The following is a 25469-nucleotide window of genomic DNA, read 5'->3' as shown; positions in this document are numbered from 1 at the left end:
AGGATAGGTTGAACAGGTGCTGGAAAATCTCTGCCAGCTGACTGGTGCACGCTCTGAGCACCGTGGGGAGGATTCGGTCAGGGCCGCTGCCTTGTCTGTGTGGAGCCTCCCCTTCTCTCTTCTCACCTGAGTGGGATTGATGGACAGGTGGGGGTGGGGGGGTGGTGCTGGAGGGATGGGTTTAAGCCTGGGGATGGGTGTCATGGTGGTGACCACTGGTGTGATGGATGTGATGGACAGTCTAGACTTCTTTAGCGTGGAATAATAGTGTTTGGCCTAGTCTAGTATTGTTTTGACTGATGGTTCGATCACAGGAGGCAGTTTCTTGTCTGAAACATTTCCAGCAGCAGTAGCAATTACACTGAATCTCCATTTCCTCCAAACAGAAAAAGGGAACCATTAACACTCGCCCCTGCCTGCTTCCCGATGCGATTGTTAATTTGACAGGAAACACAATTGTGTCACCAGCCACGTGGAACATGTTTCCTCATGCCTAACCAGCCGGAACGGTCATGGCTGTTGCCCCAGTGACACGCCTGTTAGGGTATAATTGGACAAAACCTGGTGTAGACATTTCATGCAGCTCATGGGTGGGGATTCCCGCAGCATTCACCTGCCTGTGAACTGTGTGTTTTTGTAGCATTTCAGTCTTGTGCATCTCTCCTGTCAGCGTGATGTTGGTTGTGTGTGTGTGTGCGAGTGCGTCTGGTTGTGCAATCCTGAGGGTGAGCAAAGGGGGATGAGTAGTCGTCCGTCTGTGGGGCAGGTGCGGCTTGGCTCCTGAGGGACTGTAATGGGATGAGGCCCAGCCAGAATGAGTGTTTGATGACAGGGGCTGCACTCTTCCCCTGGGACTCCGCCTGCATGCAATTATCCTCCTGATCCCTTCCCTCCTCTCTAGTAATACAGCTCAGATTGTACAGTTCACTAAAACTGGCTTCTGCCCACACTGGTATCTGAAGATCCATGAACTTGCAATCTAAAATCTACATTCCTCACATGTTCAACGATCAGGTCAATGGTTGTAATTATAGCCCAACATTTAGGAGTAGTATTGGAGTAATTACTGTTTTATGACACCCTCCAACCCTGCATTACACTACCTCAGGGCAATTGAATTTACACACACCTCCTTTTTCCTCCCTTGCTAATTGCTTTATTAATGGAGAGCTTTGCACCCCAAGTCAGTCTGTCACAGACGTAATAACATGTCGGGTATCTCTGCCCTCCAGCCATTGCCATAGATATGGTAACTACAAAGAATATTTAAAACCCTTTGCTATATTACCAAACTTATTTCAATTAGAAAGAAATCTGAAATCGCTCCTAAAATATTTTCTATTGCTTGCCCTCTGCATTTTAGGATCCTTATTATAGACACACTGAAAAGATCCTCCCTTTTGTGATATGCAAATGGCGTCCACTGTAATACATCTCCATCTTGCTTAGCTCACAACAGCTTGCACAAAAAAGCACCAAGGAATCTGTGTGCTACCATTATTTTCATCTGGGTTTACAATCTCACAATCACGCTCTTGCTGAAACATTTATTGCTGCCAAACTAGGTTATATATGCCCTTGTTCCACAGTAATGAGGCAGGGTGTCTGGTCGGGAAGTAGTGATGCCATATTCTGTAAGGGGTACAATTCTCAGACCTGCGATGGGTGGATTCAGTATTGCATCTTCCACAATCAAAGGAGAAGAAGATTGCTACATCCAATTGTTTTTCTCCATAGAACTGGTTTCCTACAGTTGTATGTGAGGTAATCTATCATAGGTCTTCCACTTCCCCTCCCCCATATCACACAGCGTTGACAGCTTCATACCCCCCTCTCCACAACATGCTCATAGTATCACACACAAAGGATAAGAGCCTGATAAGATTTCGTACGATAGTGAGCACACTGCAAAGCGCTGTGAGCACTGAATCATCTGAATAAATGATGAAACAATTTGCAGATAATCAGCAAAAATGTTTTACAGATTGTATCGCATATTTATCATATCATCATATTTATGTCTAAACATACTATTTCATTCAGACTAAAGAGAAATGGATAGCAGAGCATAGCCATAAAATAGCAGAGAAAATATGTCCTCACATACTATAAATCTTTCTTTTGTTCTTATTTTTTTTTACTGACATCTAGTCCTTGGGTATTTTTTCTCCAAAACAACCCTCCCCCTTCTTCTTCATGTCCTAAAATAGTGTTTCTGCAACTACAGCACTCACTGGAGTGTCTGACAGTGCAGTTTTAGTCTGGGATATCCTGGAGAAGACAATGTGAATTTCTTCCCTCACTTTCACTGCACCAACATTTTCCTCAGCGCTTTTCCTAATAGCTTCACTCTGACAAACAAAATCTAAATATCGCTCGTTATTCCTCTGACTCAGACGCATGCATAATGATCCTGGCCACTGATGATGAGGAGCCTCTGCGTCCCACTGACTAGAGAGCGGGACACAGGTGTGTGGAGGGGCCCTCCTGCCTCTGTGATCTGTCACCGAGGCCAGACAGGGTCCAGGCTGGAGCGGCTTAGGCACGTGCCGAGGGAGGGCTCTACCCCCTCGCCCCCACCCCACCCCAACCCACCCCACCCCACCCCGCCCCTCTGAGGACTCCCTATTCACACCACCAGATGGGGGCTGGATCTGAGTTTTAATGAATAATACCCTTCACCATCCTTTAGAAACCTCTGAATAGCAGCCCCCCCCCCCCCCCCCCCCCCCCAGCATGTCTCACCGCAGTTTGTTTCCCCGCACTGACAGACAACAATATTACATTTAATAAAAGGAAGCAAGAGACAACATGTAAGAGGGGGGGAAATGTTTTGAAATTGTACGTCTACAATCAGCCATTCAAATATGCCATTGCCTTGACGAGAGATAGATCATGGCCTCTGCTGGAACATGTAAAAATGTAGAAAAGGGCCATTCTCATAAATAAAACTTCACTGCCTTGGTATTATTTTTGAGAACAGCCCTCTGGTTTCCATCTTTTTTGACACCAGCAACTTCATTTCTTATGGACAGTGCAGCGCTCTTTGTATCTTCTCTTCTATAATGCCTTACTTAGAGGAAATGTTTTCTAAAAGAAAACAGTGATGTTAAATAGATATAAATGTTGGATTTTATGTCCAAGAGAACTAACATATTTTCAGAGCTTCATATTCCTAGTAAAACTGGTTTGATAGGCACATTTCCATGCAGGCATCAATCATTTAAACTAGGTTAGTGGTAGATATTAAAGGACTGGGCCGGCCTCCTGTCGTTTGAAGTGCTGCAATAGACAAACCCTGTAATTTTATCATGCAGGTTAAGAGCAGTGGGCAATTTGTTCAGATTTATCAGGCGAGATGATGGGTGGGTAAATAGCTGCTCTCTTTCAGAGGGGTGAATTTAATAATTTGAGGTAACAAATGGGATCCCACCCCCTTCCTCACACCTGCAAATAGCTCTCTGTAAAAGTGTGATAGTGAATTGTGTTCATTTGAAAATAACACAAATCCCTGCCATAGGAAATAAGGCATAATTAGATTGCCTATGTTTTCCTTTGTAGCATCAGTTGTCACACCAGTAGGTATTTATACTATATAACCAATGATTCACTACGGATGGATTGATTTTGGCACAGAAACAAATTTGTGGTGTTTGGCCCTGCTTTCGGCTTCTCATTCAGATGACAGTGGAGTCAGACAGCAGCACAGTCAATTCATCACCATGGCTGCTTACCTGCTCTGCCACTTCTGTGCAAGACTGTGAAAAAAGGGGTGAGAACAAGAAAAATCTATCAGTGTCAGTCCCAAAACTTCAGCGCTAATGAGTTTAATTTAGTTTCAGAGAAGTATGCTGGCATCATCATCATCATCATCATCCCAAATGTCTCTATGTTTGTCTTAAAATAAATTTGCATTTAATCATTTTTACATCTTTCTCACATTCTTGAACTTTTTTTTTCTTGACAAAAATCTGATTTACATTAACAACGATATTAATCCACATTAAATGAATTAACATACATTTATAATTTAGGAGCAGGTGAGACCCATTTGAGCATTGTGTTTTCCTGCAGGCCAATTCATATGTTCCTCTTTGGTTGGAAATAAATTGGTTGTGTACATGCTGCCCCGTACTCAGTGACCCTTGTCTGGTTCTGTGTGGATTGCTTTCACAGTGTGTTAAACGAGCCGTGGCCATGTTGGCGTTCCCCCCCCCGCATGGTGGCTGGTGCTGTAATCCGCTGTCTGGCAGTGTCATGTCACACACCAGCCATTGTGCTGCGTCTGATTGAAGATGCCTGATCTGACTAATTGATCCCTGAGCCACACAGGCGCTCTGACACATGGGTGAGGTTTCAGATGCGTGAATTGGCAGTCAAGTCACATGACTGGCATACAGCCAATCACATTTTTAGACTCAGACCCAGTGCAGCTTTGTGGTGAAGAGGCAATGCTGACAGATGGTGTGTGAGAAACAGAAAAATGATTTTAGGTGTGTACAGTCCAAAAAAGGGTGAATTGGATCACACAATGCTTTCACTTCCTTTGCTTTTTGCCATTTATTTATTGCCTCTGAAAGAAGTATGACTCTATAATAAAGATAATTTAATAGCAAATAATGCTTAAAGAGTTTGTTGAAGTATTTTATCACCACAACCATCTCAAGCACCACTTTAGCCTCCACAGGCCTTCCTACCTATGTTGTGTTATGATTTTCATTCATGATTCATCATTTTGCATAAGGAGCCCATTAATCAACAAATACCGAGTGATCATCTTATCTTTGTTTGTCATCTTTGTTATAGCCCCTAGATGCTGATTTGGTAGTAAGGTGGAGTTTATGATGCTGCGTGAGGCCTTGTATCTCCAGGGACGAATTTATAAAGTGTAAACTGTTCACTGCCTGGCAATTACTTTCAATTTAATTCAGTCTAGTCACATGCTGCCACTGATTAGGAGGCAGCACTTGATGCTGCCATCTGTCCATCCCCCATAAGCTGAGCAATTTAACAGATGTCCTAATACACGTATTAAGAAAAAGTAAATAAATTCCAATATCAGAAGGTGCATGGCTAAGTCTTTACACTTATTTTTAATGTGTGAAGAAATGACAAAAATGTGTGAAAAATATGACAAAAATCCACAAATATGTCATGGCAGAGACACAATCTACAATGTGATCTCATCAAATTTTTAACATATACCAGTATGGATCCACATAAAGCTGTGCATTTGTAGAATATTGTCATCAATTACATTTTTTATTATTTTTTCCATCCACTATCTTTGGCCAGTATGTTACATTTCATTTTCTACAAATCTATTTTACAATTATAACCTATATACAATTATATTTCACAAGTATACAAAGTACATGGCATGAAGAGTAAACAATCTGGATGGAGAAGAAACCTGTGTGAACCAAAATGTGTAGTTTGCATTGGAAAAACTTTATGTTGTCTAACACTGCTATACCATAAAAAAATAAGGAAAAAACAACATTCTGATATATTTTGGCTATCTTATCCGGCTCTGAAGTAAAAAAGTTTGACAGTCACTTTTTCATCTCTAACAGGAGGTCTCCCCACACACTCAGACCTCTGACGTCAAAGTCTCCATCAGAAACCTTCAAAACACTGATCTCTTCTTCTGTGTCCTCTCGCAGCGAGGGGCAGGCCTCCAACAAGCCCCGAAAGTGCTCAGCCAGCTTCTCGAAGGACACCCCGGTGTTTTCGCGGGCTTGAACCCATTCACCCTCATGTATGTCATACTCCATATCTGAAGCCCACTTTTTCAGCACATCACAGTACGCCGCCCTGAATTTCACGTTCTCCTTGGCAAGCTCTAGCAAAAGTCCAGCGGGCGATGCAGAGCACAAGTTCTGCAGCAGGTCGTCCCTTTGCTGCAACCAGTTCAAGAGAAAATCCTGTGAAGCGTTTCCCGCAGCTGTGTTTTCCCTTGTCAGTAGAGCTGCAGCGACGAGCAAACAGAAACAGCCCGCTGCTCCTTCACATCTCTGGAGGACAGAGTCTAGAAACTGCTCTGCTTTGCGCGCCTGGCCGCCCTGATGACGCAGCAGTGCATCCAGCCTCTCCATCAGCATCACGCCCTGCACCTCAGCATCAGGACCAACAGCAGCTGACACGGCTCCCACTTTTATGGCACTCAGGACTTTACACGCCGATTTACACTCAATGAGCCGGGTGCAATGGCCGGTAACGTCGTTTTCATTAGGACTCGGGGTGTCGAAAAGTATTTTAACGATGGAGCTCGGCAGCACGGGATTGTTCAACAACCTGACGAGCAACACATGCTGACACCGTGCAAGGTCCGAGAACGAGACTTCCGTGTAGCCCGGGAAGGTCGCTCGTAAACTTTGGTTTGTGAGCTGCAGCTGGTTTTCCATGACCTTCCTTATCGCGGGGTTCGTGTGAAACCGCGAGTAAAGCTGTTCACAGTACCGGGCCCAGTGAAAGGCTCTCTCCACGGTTTGTTTGTCCCATTGCTCCACGACACCGGTCTGTGTCGCGGCTAGCAGCTCCGTCGTGCTCGCCAAGTTTTTCAGCACCGCCTCCATGTGGCGCTCTCTCTGCGTTCAGGAGAGTTCCAACATGGCGTCCAGCTGCTGCGATATTCACTTTGGAGTAAACCAAAATATTCACCTAAAAGTCCCCTGCCGCCCGAACTGTGCGATATCAAAGTGCCTGCAGGAAGGCAAGTGGGCTGGATTTGGACCCGCGTCAAGCTAGACAAAATTAAAAAAGCAGTACTTCCGGTCACAAGTTTCAAAATAAAACCCCTATTCACAGACATTATTGCAGCGCTTTTGAGTAATGCGTTGTGTAAAAGTGAAAATAAGAATATATTTAAGGAGGAGTCTTTAGTGAATTAAAATATAGCCGTTGTTCAGTAAGCTAACCGTCGTTGAAGATGGTCTTCTTGGCTCTTCTCCTCGCCTGACGGCGCCATAGAACTACATGAGATGTGCGCATGCGTGGTTGTGTGCCGCGAGCCAGTCAATTTATTTCCCTTCAAAATAAAAGGCACCGAATAAAGTTCTAGAATTTCTTATCACAAAAAGTATATTATCATGGATGTATGATGCCCACCTACTCAGTTTTCACACATTTTGATTTGCGAGACAGATTACTAAATATTTATGGGATAAATTCATATTATACATCATTGTAAATGATGTATAATGTGGCTAGAGTATTTTAAGGGGGAAAAAAAACATAATTGATATTTGTTTATATTGGTGATTGTTTGTCTCATAATGATCACAGGAGGTCAGGGTTTACCCACATTTTTTTGTTTTATCACTACATCACTACATATCACTCATGTAGCATAGACAAAACTGTATAGTAAAAGAACCACAGACATTCACAGGCAGTGCGTTTTAGGATTGGATTAGATTACATGAAATAAATGGAATGAAATCCATAAAATCGAAGTGTATTGGAAGATCAAATTACCCGAGTTGGACTGCTGAGTTAAGTCAAGAAATGTCATATTGAGGCAACACAAAGAGGGGAGAGGAGGGAGGTATTGCCAGCAGGATCAGACTTCCCTCCCATCAGCACTGTGTGTGCAGTCAGATCCTTGTGCAAATGCGCAGAGAGAGACGCTGTCCTCGTCTACATTGGTTCAATGTTTTGGACGCCTAACCTGTGGGTCGGTGCATCGCTGTGAAAAGCATGAATATTGGGATCCAGGAGTTCAGAGGACGAGCGAGACGAAGGTGCGCACCAACGAGCTGAACCGCAGGGTGAGCACGAGCAGATTTTTCTATCATATTGGCAATATGCAAGGGATTTTCCCTCCTTTCTTGTTATGAAATGAGTCTCAAACCTTTGAATGTCTTTACACACTTTCTATTTTGCGTGTGTGGGGGGATGCACATTATTCTAATATCCTTATCGTCGACTTATTGAGCTCTTCGCAGTCCTATGGGTTTAATCACAGGAGGGGTGTGCGCTGCACGGTCTGATGTGTCAACAGACTCCGTATCAACTTTGACAAAAGTTGAGGCATTAACTCTTTCTTTTTCTCCACAACAGCCCATGTGTTATATTATAATAATAAGCTCTATATTCTCGCTTTTTTACATTTCAGTTTAAAGTCATTCAACCCGTCTTCAATTAAACAAAATGTGAAATATTTTCTTGAAATGCAGTTAGTGAGCTCAGTCATTTTATAGGTTTTAGTGGGTGTTCAGTTGGCTTGCAGTCAGAACCCATCAGACATTGTTCTTTGATCCTATTTCCAGTATGGTGAAATGACAGTCTGTTGTGGTTTGTTTTATTTGCGACAGTTGTAAACGAGGAGACAGCTTTGAAATGTTATTACAGTTGTAAATGAAATGCGTTGCCTGGTATTTTGAACACAGTACTGGCAACACCACGTCACTACTCCAGCCTACAAACACATTCACTGCACAAGATAGCACCAAAAGATTTGTATGTGGTACAGGAAGTAGTTTGTAATATGTAAATGTATTAGTTGCTGATATACTATCTGACTGAAATGGTATTTGTTGGTAGGGTCGTGTATTACAGGAGGCCCCAGCCTATGTGATAACCATGTAATTTATTTAGTCTGGAATAAATCAACACAGGATCACAGCACAGGATTTATGACATTCCATATGGTGCACTAATAAACATGAGATCACATTACTATTTCAGTGTTATTGGAATGTATGATATGATACTGTGGATATATAAACAGCCATAATCCAAGTTCAATGCTATAGGCCTACTGTAGTGTTAGTATGGATACTGGATGAAATGCAAAATTTTGCCTAATAACAATTCCCAAATATTTAAACCCTCTATCAATTACATTTTCCCACTGGACACTTTGTATTTCCTCGGCCACTGACCGCCACAATACATATAACCTGAATATACCACTCATCAATGTACTTATCTGCAGTGTAAACATTGAGCTTCAGCCCCTGTCGAATTGGACCAGTCAGCCTCCAGATCAGTTTTCTGTTGTGGAGGCGAGAGGAATGAAGGGCAGCGAGGGTTAGCGGGACAGAGTGTCTCTTGTGTTTTCTAATTGATGTGACTCAGCAGTCGAAATTCCCATCCATAGTCCTCCCCTGGAGTGATCTGGAGCCAACTGTGGTATGTTATGACTGCTTTACGGAGGGTCATGAAGAGGCCTTGTCATGCTTTTACACTGAGGAAATGTATATTTGAATATCTTTGTGCTAAGATGTTAGTAAATCAAAAACAATAGATAAAGCGACAGGTTTAGGGGATGATACACACTGCAGAAAGCCTAATATTCCAGAGTGATGCTGGTGGGTCGGGACGAGACCCTGTGTTCTTGCCCCGTAGTTGAAGAGGTCAGGCTGCAGCGGGGTGAGAAGAACCAGGTATGTTTAATCACAGATGGCTGTTTCTTTAGGACTGTGTTGGGGAAAAAGCAAGGGGAACCAACAGGAGTAATTATGTAAGAAACAAGCATATGTGTTAAGATTAACATTAAGATCTAGATGAACTTTATTGATTCCCCAATTGGAAAACTGGGTCAGTGCAGCAGCAAAGAATATATAACATATATAAAAATATGTATACAAATACAATTAATAGAAATATTGGAGGTTACATCTTCATCGTGCTAAAACAGAGCTCCTATTGGCTGGAAAGGGTTCTTGCTATGTTGACCATTGGCAGATATAACATCATACTGTATATATCAAGGGTTTGGTGTGAGTGACATTTAGGCCAAAAATGAATATTAGAATCACTGGGAAGCTCTTGTTGAGCTCTATCTGATGGTCAGAAGAACACATTTGTAACAAAAATGAAAACAAAGTGAAAAAACCAAAAGACTCAAGAGAAAACTCTAGGTTAAATTTGGTTAATAGGTCATGTTATGTTTTAAATAAAAAGGTGCAATCATGTAAAGTTTTGGTTTTGCTCTGCTATGAAATTAGGAAACTGTCACTTACGCCCCCTTTTGCTCTAAAACCTCGATATGTCAGAAACAAACAATTTATGAAGTCAGTTTTATTTCACCCATAACATCAGTGAAAGGGGCTTGTATGAGAGGCTGTCCCAGTGCCCTTGTTCTGTCAGTCCTGCACCTCAGCGGACATGGGAATGTAGCACCTGTGTGTCGGTGCAGAGCTCCAGTGTTTCGGGTGTGCGGGCAGTGAGGAGCTGTTGTGTTCAGGAAGATAAGATGACCTTGGCTGGACATCAAGGTCCTGACGTGCAGTGTTGCACCGCGGTGCGATTTGGTCACAGCCAACTCCAAAAAGACCTTGAAATGTTATTCAGCTGTAAAGGTCAGATTCCCCACATTGTGTCACACTCCCTCGGTATTCAGAAAAAAATTTCAGCCCTCATACAACATGAACTAATCGCTCATGGCAGCTTCACATCCTTGTTTGAATAAGATCTTCTTGTAATTTGCATTAAACATCCTGTTGCTATTTGCCTACAGTGGGGAATGTTCTATTTAAAGATGTGCGAGTAGGAGTCCAGGCAGGAAATCAATTGACTTAGATGCAATCAGCTTTCATAGTTAAGTAGCACAGATTGTTGGTCCCACTTTCAATTTCTTTAACTTGGCCCAAACAAAGAAGACGTGTTACATTTTGAGATGAATAGGTAAAGAAGGAGGATACAGTGGAGTCAGGGAGAGTGAATCATACCTTCTTAATATGATTTACATGCATTTTAGAAGCCTAAATGACTAAATGAATTCATAATCAACATTAATGTCATCTCTGTTCTTCAATAATCTGTATCATTGGTCTATTGGTATCAAAGTTAAGATGCCAGTGTTAGTTCATGGATTTAATATGTCATCTGTTATATTGTGAACCACTTCTTAAAAGAACCATTTTTTAAAGAGAATTCTGAAAATGATCCTAGCCCATTTTCTGTTATTTTCTTAAACTGAAGCTGTCTCCTGTTTAAATGGTCGGCACAGTCAGTCATTATAACCTCTGGAGTAATGTGACCCTTGGGAAAATGAGCAGTAGCCTTGTGATGCCACTATCTTCAAGCCTTGAAATTGTCTCCTCCATGTCTGCATAGCATACGGTCTTTACAGACCTTCACCATGTCAGTGTGCGCTTTGAGAAATAAGCCCAGCAGCCCAGCTTTCAAACTGTGAAAATAAACTGCAGAGTTGTTGATGTTTTCTTTTTAGTCTGCTCAGGTCTTACATCTGGTGCCCAGTTGTTTTATCAGTTACTCACTCTTCTCGGCAGTAAATCTATTAATGGAGTGACACTGGAGTGAAATGTTAGATTTTCTCATTATAGCTCATACGATGAATGTTTGGCAAAGCATGATATTGGGAAAGACTATGAGCAATGCCTCATTTACACATGACTTCACAGGCAATAAGCAGTTGTCAAATACTGCTCTGAATATTGATTCCAAATGCAGTGTTTCTGTCATGCTGGGTGATGTTAAGGGCTGTTACAGTGTTGATTGGACTGGCTGGGGCGCTGCGGTTTAGGCTGTATTATAGATAGCATGGTGAGACTGCTCTCTGTTCATCTCCAGGGTTTGTCAAATAGAAGTCCTACTGTACGAATCTGGCTGGTATAAAAGAGGCCGTTGTCAGTGGGAGAGGGGAGTAGGAGCGAGGCTGTCAGGGTCCCTGAGAACGTTCCATGTCATTAGGTGCACTGTAAACCACACCAGGCCACGGCCACGACTGGGCCAGGACTTGGCCAGGAGGACAATAGCGCTCTGATCCCCCTCCTGTAATCATGCACCCCCCCCTCCTCTCTACTCTTCTAGGGGATAGTGGGCCTGAAAGTTAACTGTCATTGAAGAAAAACTGTTTATCTTGATTAATTTAAGTCATAAACTGAAAACAAAAATGGTCCAAAAATGTCCACTTCACTGCAAAAAATGACAAGCTGTCAATTGATTTTAACTTGTTTCCAGATCTATCAAGCTTTTTTGTGATGTTTTTAGTCAAAGGGTTAGGGGTTAGGGTTCATTGCACTGGCAGATAGTCTTGCTGGTTTCAATAATATTCACTTGATACAAGCCAATATGACTTCTTTCAAGAAATCATCATAAAACAATGAAGAAAATCTTGAAACAAGAAACTTTCCCCAAGACAATTTCACTTTTACCAAGTAAATGTCCTGAAACAAGTTACATTATCCTGGAAGAAAGTCAAATTTGTTGAAACCGGTAAAATTATCTGCCAGTGCAGTGAGATGATTTCACAAAAAAAAAAAAATCCTAAAATAAGCTTGATAAGTCTGGATCCAAGATAAAATAACATTGTCAGTTTTTGCGGTGTTCTGTCCTCATTTGTCTGAAGCTCGAAGTTTGAAATTCCACATTGAAGGTTCACACTGTGCCTGTGACCGGTCCTTGTGTGCGCTCTGTGTTGTCTTCCTCCTCCCCGCCCTCAGGCCATCGTCAGGGAACCATGTGCAGCTCCCTGAGCCCGAAGCAGCCCAGCGGCCCGGGCCTGACAGACATGCAGCAGTACAGCCAGTGGCTGGCCAGCCGGCACGAGGCCAGCCTGCTGCCCATGAAGGAAGACCTGGCCCTGTGGCTCACAAATATGCTTGGTAAGCTCCAGTGTAGCTGATACACACACGGTACATTTGACTGTCCATACTGGGAACACTCCCTCCCTAAATGTTTTTACTTCGCTAATCGATGTGGAATTTCTGTCACTGGAGGCTAATTCAGCAGAGTTCAGGGTTACGACAGCATACAAGACAGCTGACTTTTGTAGGTTTAGTCCAAGTAGCAAAAATGTTGCTGATTTACACAGCCAAAGTAGGTCTATATCCTGTTCACATGTTTACTTTAACCTTGGGCACTGAGATCTCATATCACTATCAGTTGTTTGATATTAAAGTTAAAGGGACAGGTCAGGATTTGACATTAATAATGCCCCCGCATTTAGACATTTGGACATTCAAAACATTTTCCTGCAGGGGGTTTTGTATCTTAGGCACCATCCTCCTTTCGGCAGTACAGTCAGTCAGGAATGGAATCATTTCTTTCATAATCCTCACAAGTCTTTTCAAATAGTTCTGTTTCTTATTCTTGCAATTGCGACTGCTAATGGCAGTAAATGGATGGTTTCATGTCCCACTGACTTGCACTAACATTGCTAATAAATGCAGGAGGCTGGTGCTGATGGAGCTTGGTTAGTGATCAATAAGTTACACTTTGAAAAATCCTGAACCTTTCCTTTCCAGACAATAATTTCCATATCTTTGACGTTAGTTGAACTGGTGTTGCTGATGTGAAGGCATCCTCAGGGGGCTGGAATCAATCTGAAGCTCATTACAAACTGTTTTAAAGTCACTAGAAGGTGTGGAGCGCTCCCCGCTTTCGCATGCGCTCCCATAGACTTGCTTTAATTGAATAATGGGCATCATTAACGGTGCTCAAATAATGCACAGCCAGTAGTGAGGAACAAGCAGTGCAGGGTGCATCAGCAGAAGCTTCGTACAAAGTCGCTACTGCATAATAAATCACTCTGTATAGTGCAGTCATTCAACAATGTAGTCGCTCCACGAATACATGAACCATTCTGTTGAGCTAATTTGAATTCATAGACTCCAACTTAACTCTAACTAACTCTTGATTGCGCGTGAGTAAAGTTCCATGACATATTTTCAATTAACACGTCGGCTCTGGATCGCTATCTCTTTTTCTCCCTATCTCAGTCTATCTGTTTGCATTGGAGCCAGCTGAGGCAGGAACCTCTGGCCTGCAGGACAAGGATCAGAGACAAAAAGAAAACAGAAGCACAAGCACATTGTTTATTTAGCCTTGTGCTACCAGTAAATACACAATAACTAACTAGTTTAAGTCATTCGTGTTCTCATTCTTTTTTATGGCTTTGCCAATAATGAGAAGTTTTGAAGGCTCTTTCAGATAAAAAAAAAAAACAGCTTTGTAGGTGGACTTGTTAGACTAGTAGTCTTTTGTACCTTTAAATCCTAAGAAAGAAGGCGCTGATATGCTTAGCAGGGTTTACTATTGCAGATGGGAGGAGCAGCGCTTGTGTACTGTGGGAGGAATAAGGATGAGTCCACTGATTGAGTGGGAGGCGGATGCTTGGTTATACAGATGAGTCATATTGTTGTTGTGATGGGAGGATAGAGGGACTGAGCAATTTATATGGCCGAGTATTTGACTTTAAATGTTTCTTTTAGAGCTTCTGGAATATATTTTCCTCACACAGTGAGAAGGAAGGGATAGTATGAGCATATGACGGGAGCTTACTGAGTATTTCTCAAGCTTTCAATCTCTCCTTTTCTGGGCTCAATTACAACATTTGGAACTCATTAAACCTTGAACCCCCAGCCCCCTCCTCCTATAAGAAACAGAAAAGGGATGAAAAAAAAATCTCTCCAGTTTCTTTCCACAGACACCCCCCTGCCACCACCTCCTATTTCAGAATGATCTAACTGAGAAAGAATGGTCGTCTGGAAGTCAGTCAACTGGACACCACATGTTGATCACCAATCTATCTCTGCAAGTGTGTGGGATAATGAAGCATTACTGTGCAAAATCAGATGGCCCCTTTTCATCTGAGTTTGTCTTTGTTACTGTGTACTATTAGAAAATCTCTGCCGTTGCCCGGTCATGTGTTACAGTACAGTATATGAACATTTGGCTGCTGCACAGCTGCCTAAACCCAATAGCATAAGCCAAGCTCATTCAGACAAGCTATTTGTATGAGCCTTAGGCAACACTGCATGAAGTTCAGCTCAGACTGGGAATGGATTGGAGACAATGTTTGATTTCATTATACTATGATATGCACAATATTTTTTAAATTAAGACTTTTATCATTTCAGAATCATATCATATTTACTGTGTTGCCAAACAGGATTCTCTGCTTTCTTTACCTGTTCCCTGCTCAGGTTTGGAAATCACAGCTGAGAGCTTCATGGATCGCTTAGACAATGGGTTCCTGTTGTGCCAGCTGGCTGAGACACTGCAGGAGAAGTTCAGGCAGAGTAATGGAGACCTGCCTGCTCTTGGCAACAGCAAGGTACTGAGAAGCTGATTACAGTAGTCTGGCATGATAACGGTTACAATGACAACACCAGTCTGGGAGCCGAGTCTTTGCTCAAAGTTTTTGTGGACCAACTTCCACTTTGAATGATGTGAAAGACGATTGTTTCTGAGAGGGGAAACATCATTAAATCAGACTGACTGCCATATATCGTTGCTCTCAACTATTTTAATAATTCCCCTGTCTGATTATGAAAGACTATGAAACCCAGACATAAGATGTGTTTTGTGTTTTCAGTATGTTTTTAATAGTATCCAATTATGAAATCCTTGGTTTCATATGTGACTGTTTCTATTGCCACATAAATGACCCATTGAAGCAACAGGAGGGGGTTATCCTTGTCTTTCTTACTGTGATGATTTATATGGTCCTGGCCAATCAGAGAAGACAGTATTGAAGTTTGATAGAATCTCACTCAAATGGGAAACACTTAAGCTGAATCATCAAATTTCTGTATTGGCCTAAGTCCAGCTATGTCCCAGTATTAGGTTTCCCTGTCTTAATAAAATAAATAAAATCTACCCATATAAAATACCTCCACCAATCTTAACAAAATATCAATATCATAACCTAGTGATGTAATCCCTGGAAGAGAGGCACTCTGAAAACACTGTTTAACTGAAATATTATGTGACTCTTTAGCATTACATTTGATTTTCCCCTGTGCCTGAAATGCAGTTTGTTGATTGAGTTCGATTAACCAATGAAGTCATGCATCCCCCTGCGAGAGTTGGCAAAACAACTTTATGCTCATTTGTGTGCGTTTTGAGTGAAGGTTTGATGAATTTTATAAGATTAAGCGGAACCTTGCAAGCGGGTATTTATCTGTAATTCAACCCAAGTAAACTAAACAATGCCCAAGAAAACAAACATGTTAGAGGGCAAATCCTTAGATTCCCCCCATATCAGTTTCAGTGCATGTTTTGACTCAAAGCCATGTTTTGATGTCTTCAGGAAATAGCTCAAAAGTCACAGGAATATTTTTAATTTATCGCCATTTGTTTAAATGTTTGAAGTTCCCTAGAGCCATTATAGGGTTTTAACACCAGGGATAGTGGTTAGGTCATTTTTCAAGAGGAGGAAACGAAGCAAAAGACTCTTTTGTTGCCTCTTCAGTGAGCATTGTTCATGTTTGCACTGAGGCATTACTTTGCTGATGATGGTGGGTCTCCTGATCCCAGTGTGAGTGTAGCAGCAAAGATGTGTGGAAATACTTGAGGTCAATGGCCGTGGGACTGGAGAGGATCTACTGAAATAGAGGAGCCTATTGATTGAAGAGGCCAAGGGAGAGGGAGCAGAGGAGTCCTCAGACAGATAGGAGCCTCAGAAGAAACGGTGTGAGGCTGTTTGTTTGACGGGGAGAGAGAGTGGTCCACCCTGACCTGTAACTGGGTGACCTACCTGAGAGGATATTAAGGCTCTGACCCACTGCAGCCAAAGCTCTTAGTCATGTTTTTAACAGGCTTCAAAATCAAACAGAGTTGCATTGTGGTGTTTTATAAGGCACATGATTTATTACTTTTTGTCCATGTTGTCTCGTCTTACAGCTCTCATTAAGCCCTTTAAATGTAACGAGCCATAAAAGATTAATCGCGTTCTCCATGCTTGACATACTGTACTTCATCTTCCAGCCATCAGCCATTTCTGCTTTCCAATTTAATGTCAAATAACTGTTGTCTCATCAGCTTATCGTGCCATTGTAGACAGAAATAGTTGTATACTGTTAAAATTACCACTTTAAAGAGCGCTTCTGGCTTGCTTTCAAGTCCCATCATAAGTCGGTGTGGTGTGTAGAGAGTGCTGCTAAGTGATTCCAGCACAGAGAAATGATAAATCACATTTTGTGGATGCTGCCTCTCACACGTCTTCCCACATGTTTACATCAATCAAGATCAATCATAGATGAATAGAGACAGTAATTTTTGCTCTCCATATTATTTCCACGTGCCAAGTTAAATAGGAGCACCGCATTTGCTGTTCAAATTTATTGCCGCAACGCAATAACTAAAAATGTAATAAGTTCTGATGGAATGCATTAGTGCAGGTACAGCTGTGAAGGTAGAGGCGGTTTGTGAATGTGCAGTAAGTCTGTATCAATCACAAGGTTTATATTCTTCCTGAGTGAAAGAAATTGATGTGATTTGTGACCGTCATCGTTTTTTCAAGCAAAATACTTCCATATGCTTTCATTTTATTGCTGGCATCATTGGTTCCTATCCATTTAAATCTAACGTCTTCCAAAGCCTCTGTTAGCTCTATGCAGTTAATAGACACGTAAAGGCGCAGGTAATTCAGCAAGCCACAGCAGAAATAATAACATGTCATGCTAATTGCTTGACCAAACGATATGTGGCAATGCGGGCAGCATTATTTCACCAGGAATGCAAAGTAATTCAACAACAGAAAGGATTCCAGAAAAGCCAGGAGAGCCTGGAAAGAAAGGAAAAATCCCCACAAAAGACTGCATATTTCCAGAATGACCTCATCGCACCTTTCTCATAGCACAGACGCACATATCCTGTATAAAACCACAGCAAGGCGCATAAATCTCCCAGTACAGACCGTGTGGGGGCTGAAACCCATAAGCGTGTCATTCGATCCCAAATTATAGAAGGCCTGGTAAAGTAGCCCTGGTTTACTAACCCGCCATCTCCCATATTGATCTGTGAACGGAAAAGGTCCTTGATCCTGGGCTGAAACCAGAGCCTCAGCAGATGGAGAAGAAATCTGTGTAGATAAAGAGTGTATGGCTCTGTGTTTTGGTGGAAACTCTGGGGGTTGGGCTGGACCACTCACACTGGTGGACTTGGTTGTTTTTTCCTTGTCAAACACAAAGTAAAAGCTCATGTTCAGATGCTATGGATTTCAGTTACTCTCGCTGTCCAAGTTCTATTGATTATTGAAAGTTACGAGGTGTCCTCCATCTTAGTTTGATTTTCAGATGTTACGTGTACATACTGACATCAAGACATTTGCTATCCAGCAGACTATTCCCAATCGGAGGATACCATGTCGGAAAAGTGCTCCCTCTGGCTCTTTCTTTGCCCGGGACAACACAGCCAACTTCCTGGCCTGGTGTCGTCAGGTCGGGGTCGGAGACACCTGTTTGTTCGAGTCAGAGGGTTTAGGTGAGTGTGCATGTTTTGCTGTTACTTTGCTATTGGAGTGTTTTTGTGGCAGTTTGTTGGGTTGGTACCTTGAATAACATTGCAGAACTCTATGAGACTTCTACAGGGATTCTACCATAAACATCAGTGTGCTAAAATATCATGATGAGGACAAAAGGCTAGTTCACAGGTTTGGATTTCCTTACAGAGATATGGCATTGTTGGCCTAGCTGTCACTGGCACTGCCAGGGAAATGGACTCAGATTGCTATCTCTTTGTGAATGGCCTGATTAAACAGGTAGAGGATCAGGCAGGTTGCACGGCACTGACTCTACTCTGTGCTTCCTTCTCCTCCCCTCTGTGGCTCAGAGGACTCGCTTCCCCATGCTGTGCTTCAACTCCTTTGACATCCGCACAATACTCACAAGGACATCGGTCTGCTGGGAGCACTCAGTGTGTCTCTACCTGACGAAAGGGACATGTGCATCTTGAACAGTGTGTTCTCTGCTCAAAATGTCTGAAGCAAAACAAAGGGAGCACAGACAGTAGGGTGTGAGTTAGTGGGAAAGTAGGCCAACCCTATGCAAATGTTTCCCTCAGCATGCAGTAGGGACATTTTGCTCTCTTCCACGTTCACTACTCAGAGCATATTCTGATGTCTGTCTGATCTACTGCAGAGATTGTCATTCTTTGGGTATAATTTAAATGGAATATGCATGCAGATATGATAGGCATGTGCCTGGGCTAAAATACTGTCCATACAGACAGATATACAGTATATGACCCTGCCAGTAACAGAATACCTAGAATGTTTGTGCATTCTCCTAATTTCTGACTAATGGTTGGTCGACCATCACTAAGCACTTGAGAAATACAAACTATGCAAATCATCTTGGAGGCCATGTTACACAGGCAACATTTCAAACTCACAATGTAGTTACAGGAGGCAAATTTGTCGTATAGTTTTACAACAGTAATTTGTCATTACATTTTTGTTCCATATATCCTACTATGTTATCCACACTGAACTAGTCCCATTTGCCAATAATACCATACCATTTCTGCTAAAGGTAATATTTCCCCTGTAAAATTTCCCCCTGCTAGAAATGGAAATTTTTTTTTTTAAATCATTAAACTAATTGTAATAGTTTCAATGATATTCCATGTCATTGTTAGCCTTACAGATTCATAGGTCCTTAGTAAGCTGTCTCTTAATGTATCATACAAAGTCTCATTCTACATACATGTATGTAGTGACTTCAGTGATAACACAGAAGCCTCAATCAAATGCAGTGGATCTGTAATTGTGATACAAAATGTTGCATAAATGCTTTAGAAAACAAAGGCTGACAACCGTATTCTTTCTTTCTCTCCTTTCCTTTCTCTGGATGGATTTATCAGTTCAGCAGTAGATGTAACAACACCAGGTTTGCTATCATGCGATGGTTGTCCTGTCTATAATGCATGGTGTCATGTGTCACATGTATTGTACATCTCCTATCCACTCTCACTGTCCAGTCTGACATTAGGCAAGGTTAGGGTTAAATCCTTAAGGCTGAATATAGTCCAAGTCTGAATAACACTGATTTTAATTTGATCTGGGGCAGGATTGCAGCGGAGCAGAACATTTGGATGCATGAAGTTCATGAACTCATTCTTTATGTGTATCATTTTCAATTCATGCTGTCATGCCAGTGCCTGTTCCATCAAACAGCCACTCATTCCCACTCATAACCATTGACATGTTACATACTGTACAGTGACTCTATGGATATCCTGTTCTGAGACTCTCTCTCTGCCTGTAGTTCTTCACAAGCAGCCTCGAGAAGTGTGCCTCTGTCTGTTAGAGTTGGGAAGGATAGCATCTCGGTAAGGTTCTGTATTTGATATTTTCCCTCTTCGCTAATTAAAGTCTATTCCTTCATATTCTATTTTTGCATGCTTATTTAGATTATTTTGTGAATCTTTTTTTAGTACTAAACTGATGGGATGACATTATTCTTTTATCCTTGCATTAGGTACAAAGTGGAGCCTCCAGGGCTTATAAAACTGGAGAAAGAGATCGAGCAGGAAGAGAAAGCGCCTCTACCGCCTCCGTCACCTGTGTCCCCGGCTCCGCCCCTCTCTCCCTCTCCTTCCTCATCTCCTTCCCCATCCCCCTCTCCCACCAAATGCACATCTAGCAAGAAGAGCACAGGGAAGCTGTTGGATGATGCTGTAAGTCAGCAGTTCTCATCGGGTTGTGCTTGTAAATTTGGCCTCACCGGTGAAATTGTGACCAAAGATTTTCAACAGAAAGATATTAACCAGATAATACAGAAACACTGTGCATACACTATATACTTATATATGTTTATGTGTGTTTCAGGTAAGAAATATCGCTGATGATCCCCCCTGCAGGTGTCCAAATAAATTCTGTGTAGAGAGGCAGTCCCAGGGTCGGTACCGTGTTGGAGAGAAGATGCTCTTCATCCGGGTGGGTATACTATAAGACCTTCATATTACACAACATGAGCTTAAGATATACTTAAAGTCAGATTTTAGCAAATGATTTGGCTTTTAAACATGTCATGAAAGGTGGGTAAAAATATATCCAAGCCAAGTGTGGAGATTTTACCTGCTTGTTTTACATGATTGATAGATTACCGGATAACACAGGGACACAGAAAATCCTCTATTTGCATACACACAAATTAGATGAGTTTATATTTTGGCTAACACATTTTCACCCACTCTATTGACTTTTAAGTCCTGGCTTGAATTCAATTCAGTAACAATAAGGGTTCACATCTCAGTGCAAACTCCTCTTCATACAGTGTCTGTTCACGCTGCATATGGCAGTATGTTGATGTAGTTGGGGCTGGCTTCGGGATGAAAGTCATCCATTGTTTCTGGAGAGCGCACCATTGCTGTGAGGTCTCATTTACTGGTAATGGTATTCCAACAATGTCCATCTTCAGCCAGCCATAATGTGGTTCACTGGCTATAAAGGGAAAATAATGTCCTCAGATTTCCATATGGGTAGATGACCAAGTTATTACGACCTGGAAAATATTTTACTGTGCCATATCGCCTAATACTGGGCATTGCATTAACTTACAATCACACTGAATCTATTAGTCCAGGAAATGTTACTTTACTTTCTCTGAATGGAGGGGCAGGGGCTATTGGAGAAAGATAAATGGAGGCTAATACAAATTAGCGAGGTAGCATTGGTACCCTTGGGATCCTGGTTACTTGGCAACCCACAACCAGGATTCACACCTCTGGGAATGTGAATCATGTGGAGTGTATGTTTAGGATGTGCAGACATGGAAAAGAGAATTCACTCTTGGATGTCCTCTGCTGTTCGCCCGCTGTATTACAGCCACCAACCTCAAATCATTATAAGGTTCAGGGAAACAACACTGTCTTGAAATACATTCTGAGCACTAACACCAAAATCCAAGATTTAAGTCTTCCCAGCCAGAGGCATGCTACCATGAGATACTTTGTAATTCAGACAATGTCATATTTATATTATATTTATATTATATTTAGAGCGCCACTGAAGACTGAATGTTTCAGTTCAGTGCGTTGCTGGGCAACCAAGGACAAATGGTGAGAAGCTCACTATCTTGGTCTATTGCTGTCTTTGTCTCCACTACATTACATGTGTATTTTTTAGTCTACAGTATGTGTGTGCGGTACACCGTTTTACCAGGTCAAAGCAAGCATTAACCCCCCATTCCACTCTTGTCTCTCAGCCAGCACTCTTCACTGGGGAAGATGCTTTAATTAAAATTCCTGAAGCGGTTTTACCCCCTAGCAGCTGCTTCCACTGAAAAGGTGTGAATACAGTAAAGGCAAGTTACTGTCAGTCGGCAACCGTGGAGTGTGAACAGCAGCGGCATGCAGTATAGATACAAGAGCGTGGGGTCTATTCCATACTCTGCACAGGATCTGCACAGTCTGTAAAAGCTGCGAGGCTGACCTTCTCAGTTCCTAGAATAAATGAGATAGTTGTACCTGCAACGAGGGGGCAGAGTAACATCACACTGTTTGTGAGAAAACGCTGGCCCAGCTCCGCCCCGGGCCCCCGTCCCTCTCTGGGGTGCTGAGGAGGGAGTCGGCTCTGGCAGGGGCCTTGTCCCATAGCAGCATGATTGAAACCTCTCTCCACCACACAGGCCCATTAAGTCCACAGTCACAGAGCCTGGGGGCCCGGCGTTGGTGATTGGAAGCGCTGCCCTGCCAATGCCCCCTAGATTGATTCTTTTAAGAGGCTTATAAATGTTGCATGTTATGCTGCTGGAGGGTAGAAAGCTTCATATCTGGCCGGACTCTAGGTGACAATCTGAGGAGGTAGTGTACCGCTTTTCTCAAACTGTTAACGTTGATATCTTTCAGAATCATTCTCTCGCAGGTCTGTTTTTATTTATCAGCCAATGGTCTTTGTAATAACGTATTTATTTCATATTTCTCTTGATTAGGGGATTCTGATTCACCAGTAAATGAGCTTGTTTTATTAGAAGTGTAATGGCGTGTTAATGATGGCAGGGGGGGGGGGTGGAGGTGCTCCATAGTGAGGCAGGCATGTTTTATATGCAGGGCCTCTGGGGAATGCAAGCGTCTGAGCTGCCAGTATACCAGAGCCTTTTATTTCATCTTCTATTTATTATTATGGGAGATGTTGCCATGGTACCCGACCCTGAGAATGTACCCTGATGTAGCAGGTGGCAAGATTTTAGAGCAAATGTTGTAATTTGAAAGACGTAGTTGCAGTTAGCAGTGCTGCGGTATAAAAATGCAAACCACTGCATATAAATCTGCGTATAATTTCTACGTTTGGTGCTTATTAGTGATGAAAAGCCAAATAAAGACTATCAGCTGAATACTTTTATTATAGAAACCAATCACTAGTTCAGTTAATTACACAATGGAAGAACAATATCACCAAATGCATTTTCACTCTGTTTGTGCTGTGCGGTCAGTGGGTGTCATTGACAAACGTCTCCAGCAGTCCCAGTGATCAAACAGTGAGATGCATCTATCAGTGTGGTGCAGCCAGGTGTCAGGTAGTAGCCCGCTCTACATGGCATTAGGCTGGGAGGAGATGGAGAAAGCCTTCCTCCTGGGACATGAACCAGTCAGAGGGCTCCACATCAGTCAACAAGATCCGACATCAAAGCCATGCTTAGCTGTTCATTCATCACCTTCTGCCTGAGATTTAAAGCCTCAATCAAGGAAATGACATGAGTTCTCTAGAGGTGGAAGAGCCCAGCAACAGCCAATACAAGCACTATAATCCCTTTCCCCCCTTTGCAGATGCTGCACAACAAGCATGTGATGGTGCGTGTGGGTGGAGGCTGGGAGACCTTCGAGAGCTACTTGCTGAAACATGACCCGTGCCGCATGCTCCAGATCTCCCGGGTGGAGGGCAAGATGTCCCCCGTCAGCAGCAAGTCCCCCAACATTAAGGACCTCACCCCCGACAGCTACCTGGTGGTGGCGGCCCACTGCCGCAACAAAAAGTGAAGACATGGGACTCAAAAGTGCGATCGTAAAAAGGATGAAGAGGATGATTTCTCGCTGTTGTTTACTCTCTAGCTAGTGGAAGTGGCTACATAATACGTCTCTGTCCATATACATGTTATGGCTACAGAAAGCATCCGTGGAAAGCACATTTTATGCAAATGGATGTTTGTGATCAGATTAAGCCTGGGATAAATACTGGTAGGCCCTTATGTTATGTTTTATTTAGTTTACCAGAACTGTAAAGTAAAAAGCTTTACAACTTTCTTTACTGTTAACGATGTAATGAGTAAATTGGGAGTAAGTGAAGTTGTACATTTTCTTTGGATTGTTTGTTCATTCACTAACTGTATTTAAAGCTATAATTCACTTTGGTAGAACATTTTCACTTTTTAGCACACATGCCTTCAGGAACAGTCTGGAACAATGTAGTAGCTTTCAAGCTCAAGCTCTCCCAGGTAATCTGCCATCACTACTGGCACCAAGGCGTTTTACCAGCTGAACAGAATGACAATATTACCTGGGAAGTAGAAGCTTTTCCAAATTAAAGTAAGTGGTGGTGATTGCAGGTACCCAATATTCCTTGTTAACCATTTATATTTAATTCCTGTGTGTGTGTGTGTGTGTGTGTGTGTGTGTGTGTGTGTGTGTGTGTGTGTGTGTGTGTGTGTGTGTGTGTGTGTGTGTGTGCGCGCGTGCGTGCGTGCGTGTGTGTGTGCTAAAAGAGAAAATGTTCTACCAAAGTGATGTATAGCTTTCCTATTTTTTCATATGCCATTTGGGGGATGCTTTTATCCAAAATGCCTTACAGTACCATGAGTTTTGCTTTGGTGGCTCCAGTGGGAACTCCATTCAAACTGCAAATTAGACTAACTTGAGCTTTAGCAGAATAAGTGGAAGTCTTATCACCCAAAGAAGTGTATTAAACCAAAGCCACATTAAGCCCACATCTCCCCTCTGGAGACCAACCACTGGCTATAAATGGTCACTGCTGTTTTATAAGGCATTTCTTATTAGGCTAACAAAAAGATTAGCAACGGTTAGATTGTTTACATATTGAATAACTATGCAATGCATTTTTGTACTATTATCATTTTTATTGATTATTAATTATTTAGGATATCTCCTGTTTTACATTATTTCTATTGTGAGGATGTGGACAATCGCCTGTACAATATATGCAGCTGAGGTGAAACAATATTGATTCATGAGTGATAATAGATTGATTCATTTGAGCTTCTGCAAATACTTTTTGTTGTACTTTACTGACCTCTAGAGGTGATGTTCAGTTCTGTCAAATTCAGTCATGTAATGGTGATGAGAGACCTAAACTCCCTGGTTATAAGACATTACAGGACTATTTCTTTGACAATTCAAGACCGTTTTCATTTTATGTATTCATTTGTCCAACTTTATCATGGAAATTTAAGATTAAGGTGCAAAGTTTGGTATGTGATCAGTGGCTATGCAGTAAGTAGGAAGTAAGTATCCCACAAGCTCATGTGTGCTTTAAATGAGCTCAATTTCTGATTTATTGATTTAAAATTATTTCAATAAATTCTCAAATCCTAAATCCTCTCAACTTGCAATATCTATTTTGTCAATTTTGATTTCAAATGTTATCTGCGGAGGAAAATGCTAATTTTCATTTAAAAACATATTAGCTATCATAAATCTAAACTATTATGTTTCAATGTTAGCATTGTTCATAATGACAAAATCTAAATCTTAACCATTACTGCATTCTCAGTCAAATACCTTTTAAGGGGTACTTCATGGTAATAAAACTGTGA

The 25469-nt window shown here is 42.0% G+C and overlaps 3 protein-coding genes across 5 annotated transcripts in view; 2 read left to right on the top strand and 1 right to left on the bottom strand.

Moving 5' to 3' along the window:
• LOC139909490 (CD81 antigen-like) overlaps nt 1-17410 on the top strand; it is a 106608-nt gene extending 89198 nt beyond the window's left edge. Inside the window, exon 9 of the transcript XR_011784522.1 lies at nt 17401-17410. The gene's annotated coding sequence lies outside the window, so the exon portion shown is untranslated. The remainder of the gene's footprint in view (nt 1-17400) is intronic.
• Nucleotides 5165-6990, bottom strand: fancf (FA complementation group F). Its single transcript, XM_071896599.2, has 2 exons — nt 6921-6990; nt 5165-6746 (listed from the first exon to the last, which is right to left on the bottom strand). Exon 2 carries the CDS (start codon nt 6576-6578, stop codon nt 5556-5558), a length of 1023 nt encoding a protein of 340 aa, XP_071752700.2. The 5' UTR covers nt 6579-6746; nt 6921-6990; the 3' UTR covers nt 5165-5555.
• gas2a (growth arrest-specific 2a) lies at nt 7608-25201 on the top strand. Of its 3 annotated transcripts, none has more exons than XM_071896601.2 (9): nt 7608-7772; nt 12417-12578; nt 14901-15031; nt 18042-18183; nt 19968-20031; nt 20181-20379; nt 20531-20638; nt 23470-24309; nt 24402-25201. In XM_071896601.2, the coding sequence occupies exons 2-8, from the start codon at nt 12434-12436 to the stop codon at nt 23677-23679; spliced, it is 999 nt and encodes a 332-aa protein (XP_071752702.1). In that variant the 5' UTR covers nt 7608-7772; nt 12417-12433; the 3' UTR covers nt 23680-24309; nt 24402-25201. The 3 variants fall into 3 exon arrangements, with proteins under 3 accessions (XP_071752702.1, XP_071752701.1, XP_078138973.1); XM_071896600.2 differs by having other exon boundaries at nt 18039-18183; XM_078282847.1 differs by having other exon boundaries at nt 18039-18183; nt 23470-24319.
• Nucleotides 25202-25469: the final 268 nt, after the last annotated feature.

The sequence above is a fragment of the Centroberyx gerrardi genome, chromosome 4, assembly GCF_048128805.1.
Source record: "Centroberyx gerrardi isolate f3 chromosome 4, fCenGer3.hap1.cur.20231027, whole genome shotgun sequence".
NCBI classification, from domain to species: Eukaryota; Metazoa; Chordata; class Actinopteri; order Beryciformes; family Berycidae; genus Centroberyx; species Centroberyx gerrardi.
This window is presented reverse-complemented; position numbering and strand designations above follow the sequence as displayed.